General features: G+C 44.0%; 1 protein-coding gene across 1 annotated transcript; it reads left to right on the forward strand.

The window, feature by feature from the left end:
• Positions 1 to 2,755: 2,755 nt before the first annotated feature.
• LOC124606869 (ejaculatory bulb-specific protein 3-like) lies at positions 2,756 to 19,080 on the forward strand. The gene is made up of 2 exons (XM_047138957.1): positions 2,756 to 3,004; positions 18,698 to 19,080. Exons 1-2 carry the CDS (start codon positions 2,806 to 2,808, stop codon positions 18,877 to 18,879), a joined length of 381 nt encoding a protein of 126 aa, XP_046994913.1. The 5' UTR covers positions 2,756 to 2,805; the 3' UTR covers positions 18,880 to 19,080.
• Positions 19,081 to 20,733: the final 1,653 nt, after the last annotated feature.

Below are 20,733 nucleotides of genomic sequence, written 5' to 3' on the forward strand. Positions count from 1 at the left end.
CAAGTGTTTGGGAACCTGCTTAAACTTGAGGGAATTAATGAAGTTGTCATTTACAAATTCTATCTTCTTTTGAACTCAAACTGATATGTATATACTTACTGGCAGTTTACTCAAACACAGTTACAAATTTATCTAGCATTTGTCTCGTAAACAAGTGGCCATAAAATTGCAGGAATTATCTCTACAACACGAAACTTTGTAATATTGAGTCTCGATATTTTTCAACGTATATAGTGCCCATATCAATACGAAACTCGCAATTATACAACTGTTGTATATACCTATGAAAAGTAACTGGTCCTTCTCTCACATCCTTTGTAAGCTACTTATGTAAACCGCTAGCTCGCTGGTCTACAGTGGAAACTATTTCTATTTGTAGGTGTAAGCTACACGTCGTAACCTTATCGATGATAATGGACTGAATCGAACCATATCAAGTACCGAATTGCATCGACACTTGGCAAATATCTGCGGTTAAGCTACCATCAAAAGACAATTTTTTTACAATAAAATTTACAGGGTCGCCACCAGCCCAAGCCCTTCCTAACATACAAGAATGACTGAACTGGAATTAATTCAGATTTGGAATTCAATGGAAACAATGAAGTAGCAGGGCACACCGTATTATTCTTTACGACATATTTATTCGTTAATAAAGATTTTTGAAATAGCGTGCACATCCTATTGGTACACTTAGCTGGTGCCTGAACATGAACTACATTAATCTATTTTCGATAAGTGAAATTATATTGCACAATTTAACTGTTGTGATTAATGGAAAAGGTGAGGAAAGGGAAACTGGAAACATCCTCTCAATCATTTAATCTAGATTCACACGACAGAGAAAAATCACAGGAATAACCGACCACCTTTACAAACATGCACTAATTTGCAAAGAGGTTTATTTCCGTTGCAAGATTTGGGCAGCGTAAGTACATGAGATGAGAAGCCGTGAGCCCACGTGCAAAGAACGCACTTCACCACGTTGTGAATTGGGTCACACATTTATGGTTTCAAAGTAGAATTTAAGTGGAAAGCACAAATACAAGAAGCGTTTCTTTTCTTAGGGAACGACTATAAAATGAATTTGTCACTACAACGGAAAACAAAATCACCATGGCAGAAAACCTTCCGATGTTTCAAGGCACACGTGGTCCGTTAAGAATTAAACCATTACAAAAGTTCGCGTTATTTCACGAAAATCCGATGTTTGAACGAATTTATCCCGCACAAAACAGATTAAATTAGCACTGGAAAAACCTATCGGTATGCAGTAGGAAGCGGAAACGTATATGGTTTACCAAACCCGCAGTACAATACGAACACAAGCATATACTGTCACCAAGAAACCACAAAAATTAAAAGAAAGACCACTCACGCAAAACACGCAATTAGTCTCACATCGGCACGAGATATAAGTTCACTAACTGTTCCTAATCATGTTCAATAGTGGATGCTCCACACGACGATGTCCCAAAGGAACAAAGCCAATTTCCTCCACAACTATTTTTATACACGATCATGACCTATTATTAACCAATTGTACCACAGTCCGAGCAGAAATTCGTAAGGTTTCAGTTAGGCTGAACGACTTAAATATTCCAACGAATTTAACATAGGAAAATCGCGAGTAACACTACCTCCTACTTTGTCATTAGTACTAGAAGCCTTACTTAGGAGCTGCGAACCGTACTCACCAACAGCCTGGAGAAGAGTGCCTGCTCTGCACAAAGCTCCTAGCAACCCCCTGGCTGAGACGGAAGCAACCAGAGGGATCGTCTCCGCCACCAACGTGACAAACACACAAATCTCGGGACAAAAGGGATGAACCTCGGATGAACCTCAGGTAAGCAATTCTAAGTGGGTGAACCTGTGAACCCTGCCAAACGACAAGCGCTCATCTTCTGCTCCCAGAAGACGACAACCAACTAGCTTCCACCACAAAATAAGCCCGAAAAGATACGTAAAACACCCATTCACTCACATTCAACCACACATAAGGTAACATAACGGAGGGGCATGATAAATATGGCTCATGATTTCACGTAGAACATAAAATTAGAATACAATACATTGAAATATTGGTCCAAGGCACCATTTTCTTACCTTTTACGTTGGATATATAGTAAATTACTATCAGTTCCACTGCTCAATCTTTCTGGGTGAGTTAATAAGCAAAATTGCAATTACACAGTGGATCAAATGAGACGTAACTGAATCATATGAGGCAGACATGTATGAAAAGACTCGACAGAGGCGTTTCAACTTCTCTTTAAGTCCGAAGGAACGACAGTGCGACGTAACTGTTACTAAAACTCAAACATGCATAAACGCATATAAAATAAGGCGAATATATGTAGTAACGAAATTTTGCTATTACTGCAAATTGTAGACAAGCAGCGTCGTTACAAATTCACTTGATGTTGAGAACATGCGCAGTAGACTACGCTCACTCCATATATGGCGTTGAGCATTAGTGTTACGCATCTCCCAGAGAGAAATAGTCTTTGGAGGGTAGAAGCTTACAACCGAAGGGCCAATTATCTGCAGGAGACAGGAAAACTGCCAGAGATTTGAGGCTGCGGCGTCCGTTCGTTAAGTGGGAAGGCTGCGGTGCGAGGCCGGGCTTCCCTGGCGTGGCGTGATGGACGGGGATTACGGAAACGCCTGGAAACGCGGACGCGTCTGGAGGCTGCGCTTACTCAAGCGCGCCCGGCCGGGCCTTAAAAGCGCGCGCCTCTGCCCAGGACGGCACTCGCACCTGAGACCAGCCAGCTCCAGCTCCAGCTCCAGCTCCAGCACGCCATGTGGAAGATCGCAGCCGCTCTCGCGCTCCTGGTGGCCGCCGTCGCGGCGGCGCCGGACGGCGACAAGTACACCACCAAGTACGACAACGTGGACGTGGACGAGATCCTGCACAACGAGCGCCTCTTCAGCAAGTACGCCGACTGTCTGCTGGACGAGGGCAACGAACGCTGCACCGCCGACGGCAAGGAGCTCAAAGGTGAGTCCACCAAAGCCTCGGTAGTGCCTCACCTCGGGAAGACCCTCCTACAGTTCTATCAGAGTGCAACAGCACGTTTCTTAGGCGGCCACCTCTGTGCTATTATAGAAGAGGAGCTTGCTAGTTTCCCGAGGAACAGTTATTAGTACCTCCAAGAGGAATCTATTTGTGCCGAGAGTTCTTCCTCTGTTTTTCGATGAATAGTGTTTTTCAGAGTTCCGTACCTCCATTGATAAAAACGGAATCTTTATAGGACCACATGTTGTTTGTTCACCTGTTTGTGTCAGACGTTTAAAACGCCTTTCAAAACCCGTTTTTCTCATTTTTTCAAAGAAAATTCCGCACTGGCTGAATGAATGATTTTTATTAAATCTGCGACCGGTTTCACGACACTTGTCGGTGCATCCTCAGGCAATAGACGCTATTTATAACATAGTGACATTTAACATAGCCCATACGCTATTTGTAACATAGCAACTCTGAACATTGCCCATAGCGTATACTGCCTGAGGATGCACCGATAAGTGGTGCGAAACCGGTCGCAGATTTAATAAAAATCATTCATACAGCCAGTGCGGAATTTTCTTTGAAAGAAGGTCGAGGTTTGGCTGTGGTAGCCCGTCGTTATCAGGAGAAAGAAAACTGGCATTCTACGGATCGGAGCGTGGAATGTCAGAGCCCTTAATCGGGCAGGTGGGTTAGAAAATTTAAAAAGATAAATGTATAAGTTAAAGTTAGATATAGTGGGAATTAGTGAAGTTCGGTGGCAGGAGGAACAAGACTTTCGGTCAGGTGAATACAGGGCTATAAATACAAAATCAAATAGGGGTAATGCAGGAGTAGGTTTAATAATGAAAGAAAAATAGGAGTGCGGGTAAGATACTACAAACAGCATAGTGAACGCATTATTGTGGCCAAGATAGACACGAAGCCCACGCCTACTACAGTAGTACACGTTTATATGCTATAAAAGAAATTATTCAAGTAGTGAAGGGGGACGAAAATTTAATAGTCATAGGTGACTGGAATTCGATAGTAGGAAAAGGGAGAGAAGGAAACATAGTAGGTGAAGGCAGCAGAGGATCAAGTAGGTAAAAACACGAGGGCTAGTAGAAATCCTTGGGTAACAGAAGAAACATTGAATTTAATTGATGAAAGGAGAAAATATAAAAATGCAGCAAATGAAGCAGGTAAAAAGGAATACAAACGTCTCAAAAATGATATCGACAGGAAGTGCAAAATGGCTAAGCAGGGATGGCTAGAGGACAAATGTAAGGATGTAGAGGCCTATCTCACTAGGGGTAAGATAGATACAGCCTACAGGAAAATTAAAGAGATCTTTGGAGAAAAGAGGGCCACTTGTTTGAATATCAAGAGTTCAGATGGAAACCCAGTTCTAAGCAAAGAGGGGAAAGCAGAAAGGTGGAAGGAGTATATAGAGGGTCTATACAAGGGCGATGTACTTGAGGACAATATTATGGAAATGGAAGAGGATGTAGATGAAGATGAAATGGGAGATACGATACTGCGTGAAGAGTTTGACAGACCACTGAAAGACCTGAGTCGAAACAAGGCCCTGGGAGTAGACAACATTCCATTAGAACTACTGACAGCCTTGGGAGAGCCAGTACTGACAAAACTCTACCATCTGGTGAGCAAGATGTATGAGACAGGCGAAATACTCTCAGACTTCAAGAAGAATATAATAATTCCAATCCCAAAGAAAGCAGGTGTTGACAGATGTGAAAATTACCGAACTATCAGTTTAATAAGTCACGGCTGCAAAATACTAACGCGAATTCTTTACAGACGAATGGAAAAACTAGTAGAAGCCCACCTCGGGGAAGATCACTTTGGATTCCATAGAAATGTTGGAACGCGTGAGCCAATACTGACCCTACAGTTTATCTTAGAAGCTAGATCAAGGAAAGGCAAACCTACGTTTCTAGCATTTGTAGACTTAGAGAAAGCTTTTGAAAATGTTGATTGGAATACTCTCTTTCAAATTCTGAAGGTGGCAGGGGTAAAGTACAGGGAGCGAAAGGCTATTTACAATTTGTACAGAAACCAGATGGCAGTTATAAGAGTCGAGGGACATGAAAGGGAAGCAGTGGTTGGGAAGGGAGTGAGACGGGGTTGTAGCCTCTCCCCGATCCTATTCAATCTGTATATTGAGCAAGCAGTAAAGGAAACAAAAGAAAAATTCGGAGTAGGTATTAAAATCCATGGAGAATAAATAAAAACTTTGAGGTTTGCCAGTGACATTGAAATTCTGTCAGAGACAGCAAAGGACTTGGAAGAGCTGTTGAACGGAATGGACAGTGTCTTGAATGGAGGATATAAGATGAACATCAACAAAAGCAAAACGAGGATAATGGAATGTAGTCGAGTTAACTCGGGTGATGCTGAGGAAATTATATTAGGGAATGAGACAAAGTAGTAAAGGAGTCTTGCTATTTGGGGAGCAAAATAACTGATGATGGTCGAAGTAGAGAGGATATAAAATGTAGACTGGCAATGGCAAGGAAAGCGTTTCTGAAGAAGAGAAATTTGTTAACATCGAGTATAGATTTAAGTGTCAGGAAGTTATTTCTGAAAGTATTTGTATGGAGTGTAGCCGTGTATGGAAGTGAAACATGGGCGATAAATAGTTTGGACATGAAGAGAATAGAAGCTTGCCAAATGTGGTACTACAGAAGAATGCTGAAGATTAGATGGGTAGATCACATAACTAATGAGGAGGTATTGAATAGAACTGGGGAGAAGAGAAGTTTGTGGCACAACTTGACTAGAAGAAGGGATCGCTTGGTAGGACATGTTCTGAGGCATCAAGGGATCACCAATGTAGTATTGGAGGGCAGCGCGGAGGGTAAAAATCGTAGAGGGAGTCCAAGAGATGAATACACTAAGAAGGATGTAGGCTGCAATAGATACTGGGAGATGAAGAAGCTTGCACAGGATAGATTAGCATGGAGATCTGCATCAAACCAGTCTCAGGACTGAAGACCACAACAACAACATCGGTGCATCGTCAGGCAATATACGATACTTATAACATAGTAACGTTGAACATTGCCCCATACGATAATTATAACATAGCAACGCTGAACATTGCCAAAAGCATATACTGCCTGAGGATGCACCGATAAGTGGTGCGAAACCGGCCATAGATTTAATAAAAATCATTCATACACCCAGTGCGGAATTTTCTTTGAGAAGAAGAAGTTTCGCTGTGGTTGCCCGCCCTACAAAACAACATGTTACAGACCTTTTTTCTCAGGTACGGGTAGTCGTATCAAGTTGAAATTTATGTCACGTATTAAGGTCTACGTAACTTTGCCGATGTAGAAAAGTGACGCTTCTAAGTCAATGCAAGCAAAAGATGCTGCCATTTATGTAACATATTTTGATACTCGTAAGCTCACTCAGGGGTGATCATGAAATTTCACAATATGACAGGTTTCTCAGTACAATTAAAGGAAAAAATCAGAAAACTGTTAATTTATTATTACAGCACATGTAAAAATATTTCTTTTGTCATTTTTTTCCTGCTTAAAAGTAGAAATTAAAATCATCCATGCCCGACATTGTCAAGCTAGGGGCGACATAGATTAAGCAGGAACAGAGGTACAACTTCAAACAGCTACTGTACAGCCTTTATTGTGATGGCCGGTTTCAGCAAACTACGTTGCCATCCTCAGGTCTTATGCACTACTAGCACTACTACCGGTATCACAACAAAGGCTGTACAATAGCGATCTTGGCTGTCTGAAATTGTACTTCTGTTTCTGCAGAAGTTAAAACATTCGCAGAAGTCTTGGAATCGATGGGACCGCTATCGTGCAAGTATCGGTGTCGGTAACGGGCAAAAATCGTCGGTATTATCGATTTACCGAATGGACGGACTGCCTGTATACGCAGTTAAGTTTGTACAGAACCCTCAGTCCTCCTCGCACCTGGACAATTTATTTGGTTATCAAGAGGAGCTGTAACATGTAAAGTCAACATCGAATAATCAGATCTACCTTGTTCCCGCGAGGTTAGGTCAGGAAACAAGATGTCACGAAGGCCGATTTGACGACCGATACTGTGGTCACAGGGCGAAGGTTTCAGGCTGGTATACAAAAGAAGCCTTCTAGTCAGTGTTGGTGACTGCAATCGCGAAGGTTGGTTCTAATGGTTCAAATGCCTCTGAGCACTATGGGACTTAACATCTGTGGTCATCAGTCCCCTAGAACTTAGAACTACTTAAACCTAACTAACCTAAGGACATCACACAAATCCATGCCCGAGGCAAGATTCGAATCTGCGACCGTAGCAGTGGCGCGGTTCCGGACTGAGCGCCTAGAACCGCTAGACCGCTGCGGCCGGCAATCGCGAAGGTCCCGGTTTCGATTCAGGGTAACCAAATTTTATTTTTCTATGCTGTGGAGATCAGAAACGCGGGCTACTTTTGAAACTACATACGTATTCCGGAAGTCACCGTATGGTGGATGATGGAGGACACCATATACCACAGCTATTCCTTTCCTGTTCCACTCACAAAAGAAGCGAGGAAAAACAACTTTCCACAAACCTTCGTACGAGCCCTAATTTCTCTCACAATACGTTCATGATCCTTAAGCGAAATACATATTGGTGGCAGTAGAATCATACAGCAGTCTGCCTGAAATGTCACTGCTCTAAATTTCTGCGATAATTCCTCGTGCGAAGAGCATCGTCTTACCTGTAGGGATTCCAATTTGACCATTTGAGTTCAGGAAGCATCTCCGTGATAGTTGCGTGCTGATCGAACCTACCGGTAGCAAATGTAACTGCACGGCTCTGAATTGCTTCGATATCCTCCTTTAATCCGACCCGATGGGAAGCCCAAACAGTCGAGCAGTAGTTAAGAATGGGTCACACCAGCTTTCTGTAAGCCGTCTGCTTTACAGAAAAGTTCCTAATAAAACGAAGTCGAGCATTCGCCTTTCCTACTGCCTGCCTGACGTGCCCATTCTATTTCATACCGCTTTGCAATGTTACGCCTTGACGTGACTGTGACTGTGACAAGCATTACACTGCTAATGCTGTATTCTAACGCTACAGGACTGCTACTCATCCGCATTAACTAACTTTTTTTTCTGCGTTTAAAGCAATCTGCCATTCATCACAACTTGAAAGTTTGTCTAAGTCGTCTTGAATCCTCCTAAGGTCACTCAACGACGACACCTTTCCGTTCACCACAGCAGTCAGAAACAACCGTAAGTTGTTGCTCACCCTGTCAGATCCGTTATGTATATATAGAGTAAGAGAGGTTCAGTCCGTGTAATGTCCCGATGCAGCTGACATAAGTACTCCGCTCCCTTTCCTTTCCTTGCTGCCTCTCTCCACCCTCAATTTGCATATAATTTTCTAGCATTCATTTTTGCAGTGGTACGAGGACGGAATAGTGGTAGAATTTCTTCATTTTCATATTAAAAATATCTCTTTCTAACCAATTGGATTTTGAAACTTCACAAATAAAAATTGTTGGTTCGCTGAATACGCGTATTCTGTATTTGTGCAGGGAGATCCCATTTATTGATAACTAACTAGTGATCTTGCAGTTTGTTTCGATGTGAAACAGTCTCACGTATTCCGGCGTTGCTGTTGTAGCGGAACACGGTTCCCGTATCTCAACAGGACCACGCTTCAGTGCTGCGTTTGTCAGGGATTTCCGCTTTGCGATTCGGTCGGTGGGACTATAAATATTTTACTGCTTCCCTGTGCACGAGTTTTCACTTGTCCATTTCTACATCAAAGCAGGGACAGGTAAATGGCAGCGCTCTCGTTGTTAGTCAATTGATTGTAGAACTGCTTCCATTATACTTCCTATATTTACACATGACAGTTGCGTAACTTCGACGAGTAATGGTGAAACGTCCCCTTAGAAAAATTAATGAATTACTGTGCTGATAAAACTCTTACATTATTTGATTTTCAAACAGCTGAGCAGAACTGAATGCACTCAGACATTTCGCATTTCGCTCTTTACCTATTCTGATCAACACTAAACTGACACACAATATTTTTAGCGCAACTCAGTCTGACTTTTAGTGATCCCTACAAAAGAATGGCACTGACTAACATTAAACTATACCTTTCACAAATCACTTACCTCACAAAAATCTTCGTTACTCGAACAACTGCAATACAGCGAGTGCCACTACTGCCAGCTTAATAGTGTTCAAAAGTCATTTTTTATATATATATATATATATATATATATATATATATATATATATATATATATATATATATATCAGTTCATGACATCCAGTCTTACAAATTTACTGTCTCTGTCCAGATCATCCGCTCTCATAATTCTGCCATTTCTTTCCCCACATCCACCACCGCTGGCGGCTCACCTCCAAATGCGCAACGCTATGCGCTGGTAACAGTCAACTGCCCAACACTACAATAGCAATATTACAACAATGCAGACCAGCCACAGACTTCACACAGCACAGTCAATGAATTTCATATAGAGCGCTACGTGGCGTTACCAACATAAAAACCTAAACAGCCTACTCACAATGGATTCGATTGTCAGCAGTCGTAATGTTTATGTCAGTTTGATATTCGAAAGGATTTCACTACCCACACTTTGATAAAACAGTCACATATCCTATAAAATGTCAAATAATCTGCAGCTTACTCATACGGCAAACAAAGTTGTCCATTATTTCAGTCTGAAGGGCTACATAAATGGACACATTTTGTTCTTAATTCTCCATTAAAGTAACTACGTAAAAAGCTAGAAAACGAGGATCCTGCAGTGTTTAAAGTTCGTTTTTATATTACGAGCAAAGCTGTACGGTTGGTGCAGTACCAAGTTCCCCAGCACTTGCACAGTACTGAGGAATACCTACGTATGTCTTTCTAGGTTTTTAAATTGCAGCACGAAATCATGCATAGAACACACAGCTGTCTCTATACAGAGAGCCGGCCGGGGTGGCCAAGCGTTTCTAGGCGCTGCAGTCTGGAACTGCGCGACCGCAACGCTTGCAGGTTCGAATCCTGCCTCGGGCATGGATGTGTGTGATGTCCTTAGGTTAGTTAGGTTTAAGTAGTTCTAAGTTGTAGGGGACTGATGACCTCAGACGTTAAGTCCCATAGTGCTCAGAGCCATTTTTTTCTATACAGACACACACACACATAAAAATGAATATACTGGATGTATCAAACTTAATAGTGCAAACTAACGCGGATGATAACAGAAGCAAAAACGTTCCAGTGAACATAACTGCAAATGTGTGGTAACAGATCGCCACTGACTTCAACGTGAAATATTATCCCGGATAGCACAAATGAGTTTGAAATATCAACACTTCGATTAATTCCTCGTGTACTTGGGCTCAAATCTGACCATGGCGGACCTCAATAACAAATACAATGCTACTTCAACATGCTGTAGGTTAATCGTTTACTGCACACTCGTGCCTGTTAAAGGAACTGTCGTCTTCGGATCTGAATGCAGTGCTCCACTCACATTTAATAAAATGTTTCGGGCTATTATGCTGTGGTCGAATGGATCTTTGTTGAATGGCCAATTCCCACCCTGCCTCGCTTCTGATTGCAGCAAAATTGTGACATTTCCAGCCTTGATAGTTTACGTTTTACAATACTCCACTCGTCTCTGCGGTGAGATACGAATTCTTTCAAACATCCCTGGATCATCTCGCAAATCTTGACAGAACCGTAAAATTCACTTCTTCAGTTCTTCAACAGAATCAACACGAGCGCGGCGCATTTTGCTTAGGTGGTGTCCAAGACTGAAATATCCAGAGGTCGGGTGCTCATCGAAATCAAGATGTGTTATGCGCCTCGAACCGTATTTGCGCATCTGACTGCGTTTTACGTCAGCAGCAAAATGTGCCGTTGCCCCCGTATGTATGTACGGCATTCCTCAATTTGAGCCCAATATTAGTGAAATTAGATGGGAATCTAATCGAAATGTTTAGGTTCATTGACCAATGAGAGGATACGGGTTTGGGGAAGTGGAACGTTCGAGATAAGTTTTTAAAAACATGTATTTGACATCAGTGGCGCAAATAAGAAATAAACATTGCTGCACAGTAGTACCGTGTTCTATAGTGTTAGTTAATTCTTAGCAAAAAGTTTACTTCTCAAAAGTATTGACTACACAACTAAAATCTCTTTACAATTTGATGTAGAAAACCAGTTAATAAAAATTAAAAGTTCCGGAAAGGAAAACTTCATATGATGCTAGCTGTCTTACTAGGCTTTTACGTATCACACTGAGCTTTGAGCACCTACGCACTTAACAGTTTTAGAATAAGGCATAAGAATTATAAATCTTTTCTTGTGTATACGTCGGTTCAAAAATATATACTCAGCATTTAACTTAAACATCATAACTGAAAGCAATTTACTTCTTAAGCACTACCCACCCCTTTGACCGGTCTCTTTCTCAAAACTTCAGACGTCCTTTCTCTCTGACTTTACATGAATATGACAACAAAATTGAACATATTTTATCAAATTACCAATCGCCAGCTACAGTAGAGCAAGAGTCCTACTTCCTTGACAGATTCTACCCGTACTGAATAAAACTTCTGGGCAGCACAGTTACATGGCAGAAACGTCGCTTCACTGGTTACTAAATCCGCCGATTCCCCAGACCCACTTACCATCTGCCTTAGCACTAAGTCGAACATCAGCTGCACGCTCCTCTGTCCTCGCGGAAGCCTTGGCAGCCACTCACGATGAAATACGACTGTCGGGCAGTAACCGGATACAACTTCCGTGCCCTCGCTTTCCGCCCCGCCACCAGCTGCAGAGCCGGTCGCTCTCCTTGCTGCCGTGCGTCAGTGCCCGCCGCTGCCGTGTGCTCGTCTCGGTGCGCCCTATCTTGGTGACCACAGTTGCCTGCAGACAGCCACGCCACACTCGTGCTCGCCGCTCTGTCCGGAGCTCCGATTTCCAACTCTGCTCCATTTGCTCCCCCTCTACGACACTCAGATATCGATTATATAGACAAGCCGTTTAGCTTGTTTCTCTCAAAAACAGACCAAAAACTACTGCTTGACCCCGATCTTTAAGGACGATACTTTGACGCGGTTCATGTGGTGAATAGAACAGTGCTTTCCAACCTTTCTTAGACCACTACCGCTGAGTGCAATTACACATTACCTAGTATCCCCCCTCCTCCCCCCCCCCCCCCTGCTATCTGTTGATCCCCACCCTACATTATCACTAACTTTTACGCGTAACTAAACAATAGTATGAAAGACTATTCTTCGAACACTTTAACTTTTAAAGTGATGAAATATGGACGATATTGTGTGTGTGCGTGTGTGTGTGTGTGTGTGTTAGAATGAATGCTAAAGCAATTTACGGAGCTCCATAAATGCTACCCATAACTCACTTCTCAGATAAGAAAGCTAACTATCCACAATGAGGCTATACACTTGCTACAAAACATACTTCCCTTCTACATCTACATCTACATGGATACTCTGCAAATCACATTCAAGTGCCTGGCAGAGGGATCATCGAACCACCTTCACAACTCTATATTATTCCAATCTCGTATAGCTCGCGGAAAGAATGAACACCTGTATCTTTCCGTAAAAGCTCTGATTTCCCTTATTTTATGGTGGTGATCGTTCGTCCCTATGTAGGTCGGTGTCAACAAAATACACTCCTGGAAATTGAAATAAGAACACCGTGAATTCATTGGCCCAGGAAGGGGAAACTTTATTGACACATTCCTGGGGTCAGATACATCACGTGATCACACTGACAGAACCACAGCCACGTAGACACAGGCAACAGAGCATGCACAATGTCGGCACTAGTACAGTGTATATCCACCTTTCGCAGCAATGCAGGCTGCTATTCTCCCATGGAGACGATCGTAGAGATGCTGGATGTAGTCCTGTGGAACGGCTTGCCATGCCATTTCCACCTGGCGCCTCAGTTGGACCAGCGTTCGTGCTGGACGTGCAGACCGCGTGAGACGACGCTTCATCCAGTCCCAAACATGCTCAATGGGGGACAGATCCGGAGATCTTGCTGGCCAGGGTAGTTGACTTACACCTTCTAGAGCACGTTGGGTGGCACGGGATACATGCGGACGTGCATTGTCCTGTTGGAACAGCAAGTTCCCTTGCCGGTCTAGGAATGGTAGAACGATGGGTTCGATGACGGTTTGGATGTACCGTGCACTATTCAGTGTCCCCTCGACGATCACCAGTGGTGTACGGCCGGTGTAGGAGATCGCTCCCCACACCATGATGCCGGGTGTTGGCCCTGTGTGCCTCGGTCGTATGCAGTCCTGATTGTGGCGCTCACCTGCACGGCGCCAAACACGCATACGACCATCATTGGCACCAAGGCAGAAGCGACTCTCATCGCTGAAGACGACACGTCTCCATTCGTCCCTCCATTCACGCCTGTCGCGACACCACTGGAGGCGGGCTGCACGATGTTGGGGCGTGAGCGGAAGATGGCCTAACGGTGTGCGGGACCGTAGCCCAGCTTCATGGAGACGGTTGCGAATGGTCCTCGCCGATACCCCAGGAGCAACAGTGTCCCTAATTTGCTGGGAAGTGGCGGTGCGGTCCCCTACGGCACTGCGTAGGATCCTACGGTCTTGGCGTGCATCCGCGCGTCGCTGCGGTCCGGTCCCAGGTCGACGGGCACGTGCACCTTCCGCCGACCACTGGCGACAACATCGATGTACTGTGGAGACCTCACGCCCCACGTGTTGAGCAATTCGGCAGTACGTCCACCCGGCCTCCCGCATGCCCACTATACGCCCTCGCTCAAAGTCCGTTAACTGCACATACTGTTCACGTCCACGCTGTCGCGGCATGCTACCAGTGTTAAAGACTGCGATGGAGCTCCGTATGCCACGGCAAACTGGCTGACACTGACGGCGGCGGTGCACAAATGCTGCGCAGCTAGCGCCATTCGACGGCCAACACCGCGGTTCCTGGTGTGTCCGCTGTGCCGTGCGTGTGATCATTGCTTGTACAGCCCTCTCGCAGTGTCCGGAGCAAGTATGGTGGGTCTGACACACCGGTGTCAATGTGTTTTTTTTCCATTTCCAGGAGTGTATTTTCGCATTCGGAGGAGAAAGTTGGTGATCGGAATTTCGTGAGAAGATTCCGAAGCAACGAAAAACGCCTTTCTTTTAATGATGTCCCTCCCAAATCCTGTATCATTTCTGCGATACTCTCCCCATATTTCGCAGGTCCGGCCGCCTTGGTGCAGGCCTTATTACAGTCGACGCCACATTGGGCGACCTGCGCGCCGTATGGGGATGAAATGATGATATGCTGCTCGGTATCCTGGACGACATCATCCAAGTGTCAGGACCTTTCGGAAAATAGTTACGTTATTTACGGAAACAGGAAGAGTTTCAGCCACATGTGAAACGTCAACCACGACCTGCAACAAATGATGATGCCCAAGTAGGTGTTTTAGCTGCTGTCGCGGCTAATCCACACATCAGTAGCAGACATATTGTGCGAGAATCGGGAATCTCAAAAATGTCGGTGTTGACAATGCTACATCAACATCTATTGCACCCGTACCATATTTCTGTGCACCAGACGACGACTTTGAAAGTCGTGTACAGTTCTGCCGCTGGGCACAAGAGAAATTACTGGACTATGACGGATTCTTTGCACGCGTTCTATTTAGCGACGAAGCGTCATTCACCAATAACAGTAACGTAAACCGGCATAATATGCACTATTGGGCAACGGAAAATCCACGATGGCTGCGACAAGTGGAACATCAGCGACCTTGCCGGGTTGATGTATGGTGCGGCATTATGGGAGGAAGAATAATTGGCCTCCATTCTATCGATGACAATCTAAGTGGTGCAATGTATGCTGATTTCCTACGTAATGTTCTACCGATGTTACTACAAGATGTTTCACTGCATGACAGAATGGCAAAGTACTTCGAACATGATGGATGTCCGGCACATAGCTCGCGTGCGGTTGAAGCAGTATTGAATAGCATATTTCATGACAAGTGGATTGGTCGTCGAGGCACCATACCATGGCCCGCACATTCACAGGATGTTAAGTCCCCGGATTTCTTTCTGTGGGGAAAGTTAAAGGATATTTGCTATCGTGATCCACTGACAATGCCTGACAACATGCGTCAGCTCATTGTCAATGCATGTGCGAACATTACGGAAGGCGAACTACTCGCTGTTGAGAGGAATGTCGTTACACGTATTGCCAAATGCATTGAGGTTGACGGACATCATTCTGAGAATTTACTGCATTAATGTGGTATTTACAGGCAATCACGCTATAACAGCATGCGTTCTCAGAAATGATAAATTCACAAACGTACATGTATCACATTGGAACAACCGAAATAAAATGTTCAAACGTACCTACGTTCTGTATTTTAATTTAAAAAACCTACCTGTTACCAACTGTTTGTCTAAAATTGTGAGCCATATGTTTGTGACTATTACAGCGCCATCTATCACAAAGCGAAAAAAGTGATCCAACTAAAACATTCATATTTATTTACGTACTACACGAATATGTAATAAAAATGGGGGTTCCTATTTAAAAAAACTCCGTTGATATCCGTTTCACCCATGACAGCGCCATCTAGCGGGGCAACCATAGCGCCACTGATTTCCCCCTTCAAGCTAGACAAGTTTCGTTCTTCGTAGTTTTTCGTTTGACGCTTATTTCATGAGATATTTGGCCTGGTCACGATCAATGGAACACACTGTATATCGGCAATCAAAGATCTTCTAAGGACACAACCCACAGATATCAATTTTTCCTCATAGATATTGGCAATGGGGCCGCAAGAGCGATAGCCGATACTACACCAGAGCCAGTGGCGCCAAACAGAACAGTCAATTAATTAAATGGCGCCACGGCTCAAACAGTAGTAACAGTAATTACTATTGCTTTCTGCGTAACGAAATGGAAAGCTATAAATGGTCTGTACTTAAAAGATGGGCGTCGTCTCCTATTTTTGGTGCGTGTACAACGTCATGACTTACACAAGTGGTAAATTCTCGCAATTCCGAACGCCTATCACCGCATCAGTTCCCAACGGCCTTCCCTCAATGGTAACACCGGTTCTCGTCAGATCACCTAAGTTAAGCGCTGTCGGGTTTGCGTACCACGAGGATGGGTCACCGTCCGGGTCTACCGAGTGCTGTTGGTAAGAGGGATGCGTTCAGCCCTTGTAAGGCCAACTGAGGAGCTACTTGATTGAGAATTAGCGCCACCGGTCACGAAAACTGGCGAAGTTCGGGAGACCGGTTTGCCAACCACGTGCCGCCTCCTTATCCGCAATTGATGACGCCTCAGGGCTGAGGATGACACGGCGGTCAGCCGGTACCGTTGAGCATTCAAGGGCTTTTCCAACGGTGTTTGTTGTTTGTTTATCACTGCACCACTCAAAGGCTTGACACCACTTCGGCTCGATCTTATATTACATGTATTTATATAATTATAATTTTACGGTCACTCAGTTATTCTCCTCTCGTTTCCTTGAAAGTAAACCTCCACTCTCTCCTGGATTCACAGAACAGATTTGTGTTCCGTTTCCACAAAGCCGCTTGCCCCTCCTCGTCTCGAGTGCGGACCCGCGCCACGCTATCTGTCCGCTACCGCTACACGGCAGCTGCTCGACTGCTACTTGCGACTTTTCCTATCGCTCTTAATAAATATAGTCGTACAGAGCATCTCATTAATCTAATTTGCGACCGCTCAATCAAAACGGCGTACAAAACTTCACTCAAACAAATATTCTACTGAAAAATATTCTGCTGTAACGAGACACAAAGCGTTACTTTTAGTTGGAAGCAACCGTCACATGAAAAACATGGAGAGCAGTATTTGTTTGACGTAACTCCATCACATAACACCATCAACACCGACAGAAACGGAACTGCAAATATTTGTCCAAACACAAAAGTAACATTATAAGAAAAGTCTTAGGAAAGGCCATGGGATATACCTATGTAGTTTTATGCAAGCTGCAGTTTCATGACTGGCCTTCAAAAATGAAGCGCGAGATTTTCATATTCTCTCGCTCACTATGCGCAGACTACTAATCCTACAGCGAAACTGAACAGAAACTTTGTTGAGGAATTTAATTTCAAAAATGGCTCTGAGCACTATGAGACTTAAAATCTGTGGTCATCAGTCCCCTAGAACTTAGAACTACTTAAACCTAACTAACCTAAGGACATCACACACATCCATGCCCGAGGCAGGATTCGAACCTGCGACCGTAGCAGTCCCGCGGTTCCGGACTGAGCGCCTAGAACCACGAGACCATCGCGGCCGGCAGGAAATTAAGTGTATTAAATTTTGCATTGGGATACGTTTCACTGGAGGCCACGGTTTCTGAGTTATGTAAGAAAAACGTACGAAAGTGACCTTCAAACGCAACGTCACCCCGACACTCATCCCTTACCAGTCAAAACTTCTATTATGTTGTTTGTGACACTACCTCCTACCGCTGGTACAGGAATTTCCAGCTACACTAACTATTCCATATACTGGTTCTTTTTTGGTCTCTGTTGAGAGTGTTATTATCCTACCAGCAAAGTCGACTATTTCGATAACATTATTAATTTGAACGTGCCCGTGAGGTAATGAAACGAAAACGATTTTTGTAAACGTTACCCTAAAACTAATTACGTTGGCAATTCGATCCAAACGTAACCCTTACAAGCACTGTAGTTTCGCAGTCATAAGTCCTGACGAATACAACGACCTAAATGTATATTTTATGCTGCTAAAATTCTCAAAATTGTTAGGTAACATTTACACAAACGTCAGTTTTACAATTTTTAAGCCCTCGACTAAGCCTGTGGCGTAATAAGGCGTAATAAGACCAGTCAATGGACAATAATTCGTGCAGCCGCTAATTTTTATACAGTGGTAAGAAGGCGTGCTTTGAACAACACACTAGAAATCCTGACCAGTGGAGGCTGTGTGTGGGCTTTGGTGTGCGTTTTAATGTCACTTTCGTAGGTTTTTCATGAATAGTTCGAAAACTATTTCCTCTATCTGAATTACATCAAATTTCCTATAAAAATCTCTCATTCGTTTTTTTTTCTGTAGGACTAATTGTTTGTGTGTAGCGAGTGAGAGAATGTGAAAATCTCGCACGTCGTTTTTGAAGGCCACATATAACGGGGGCCGGCCGGTGTGGCGGTGCGGTTAAAGGCGCTTCAGTCTGGAACCGCGTGACCGCGACGGTCGCAGGTTCGAATCCTGCCTCGGGCATGGATGTGTGTGATGTCCTTAGGTTAGTTAGGTTTAATTAGTTCTAAGTTCTAGGCGACTGATGACCTCAGAAGTTGAGTCGCATAGTGCTCAGAGCCATTTTGAACATATAACGTTGCGGGTAGCATAAAATGACATCGGTAGGGGTGGCTGACTTACCCTGTACATGATGTGCCACTTAGGACGTTACGTTTCTTTTATTTACTTTTTCAAGAAATCGAAACGAAGTTTCCGGCAAGCGATGGTGCACAGAGGGACACATAAACAGGTAGCATGGTTAATACCCTTAATTCTTTCATCAGTGTTATATTCTGATATTTAAACTTGTATCTCCTTTAACCGAGCAGTAGTAGTACTTGTAATACTAGAGATACTGAAGAAACTTTCTTATGTGTGTTTCCTGCAGTGCTAATTCCCGACGCCCTTCAGAACGAGTGCGCCAAATGCAACGAGAAGCAGAAGGAAGGCGTCGAGAAGGTGATCAAGTTCCTGGTGAAGGAGAAGAAAGACATCTGGGAGAGGCTGAGGGCCAAGTACGACCCAGACGGCAGCTACTACAAGAACTACGAGCACTACCTCAAGGAGTGACGCGGCACCAGAAACCACGACCACAAACGGCACACCAACCTTGGAGGATCACACTTATGGACGCACGCACTCACAGGGCGAGAGCCGCTCTTTCACCACAATAATACAGAAAAGTGGAAACCATGTTGAAGAATGATCTGAATCACGTTAAATCACTTATCTTACTTCCCAAGCAATCAATAAATTCACTGTGGCAAATGATCAAGTCTTTTAACTCTACTGATCACCTTCATACCTTTCATTGAGGATAATACTGTTGACGTTATTTACACTGTTGATATTACACAATATTTCGGCTATTACCATCATCAGATTTGGAATTAAGATTACAGTTATTTCAGAGCAGTGTCGTCAAAATGTTTTGGGTCAGCAGCCGGAACTGACGTTTTGGGGCAGTCCCTCGGATTCCATACGTACCGATCTTATTATTAATTAGTAACCTATAAAAACTAGTACGTTTTGAGCCCCCGAGAGACTAGCTATAGGACGGGCGCGAAAAATTGGCCGACGGGTCTTAACTACTAATCCTTAAAAGTCGGTATCACTCGGAACACTTCGTGTTGACTGTTGTCTGCTTCGTATTGCTGCCACTCCCAGCGTCCCCAAAGTTGCGACACTGTAACAAACGTTAACTAAATGACTTTGGTGTGATTTTTCATCTAGTCACTGCATTGTATTACAACAGCCTAATGTCGTGGGCCGACCTAAGTGGCCGTGCGGTTAAAGGCGCTGCAGTCTGGAACCGCAAGACCGCTACGGTCGCAGGTTCGAATCCTGCCTCGGGCATGGATGTTTGTGATGTCCTTAGGCTAGTTAGGTTTAACTAGTTCTAAGTTCTAGGGGACTAATGACCTCAGCAGTTGAGTCCCATAGTGCTCAGAGCCATTTGAACCATTTTTTTGTCTCGCATTACTGTCAAAGGTTCTGCCTGGCATGCTGAATGATGTTGTTATGCATGTTCGTCGCCGCATTCGATTTCAGCTGAACGAAGGCTCCGCGCATTTCAACAGACAAGTGAGGACACATCTTCAGGCAACGCTTTCCGACCGCTGGATTGGTCGCGGTGGGCCAGTAGCGTTGCCACCACGATCACCCAATCTGTCCCCACGCGATTTTTTTTTTCCTGTGGGGATATCTGAAGGGGCTTGTGTATGAAACACGTGTAACATCACTGGAGCATCTAGTGGGCAAGATTGTTGCTGCAGCAGGATGTCTTCGAGGTACAGCAAGTATCTTTGAGAGAGTGCGCCGTTCAATGCAGCGTGGATGCGAGGCATGTCTCGATGCGTTTGGACAAAACTTGGAGCATCACCTGTAGTGGGCGTCTGTTTATAGCACGTGACTAAATGACTGTAACGCCATTTAGTAGCCCGAAATGGCCTTTCCGACCCCAGTTCACATGTGATTACTGATCCTTGTTGTATAGTCAATGTGTAAAAGGCTGTAAAAGTCTGTACAAGTGTTTTATTTTGTTTTTTATTTATTTTTTATCATCTCTATAGCTTTATTTACGGGTTGGTCCATAACTCCCCCCGACAAAATTTCGGAGTTTGTTCAGGGATATTTTGTGAGTATGTTATTTTTTTAATGAAACAATGGCTACGTGGTCTCCGGTGTCTCACTATAGGGTAATTGAATTTCATTTGATTTCTTGTCCTCATTCAATTTTGTATCTGTTTTGCACTGAAAATATCTGCCTAACACTGAGAATGTCGACGGTATGCACTGTGTGTTTTATTTGGAAACATTTCTTCCATTACACTACTTATGAACGTGTTTCAAGATTGTGGCAGTACTAAGTATTTTGTGCGTAACACGCCTGGGGTACAAATGGCGGGGGGCCCTCTTAAACTG

Source organism: Schistocerca americana, chromosome 3 (assembly GCF_021461395.2).
Source record: "Schistocerca americana isolate TAMUIC-IGC-003095 chromosome 3, iqSchAmer2.1, whole genome shotgun sequence".
NCBI lineage: Eukaryota > Metazoa > Arthropoda > Insecta > Orthoptera > Acrididae > Schistocerca > Schistocerca americana.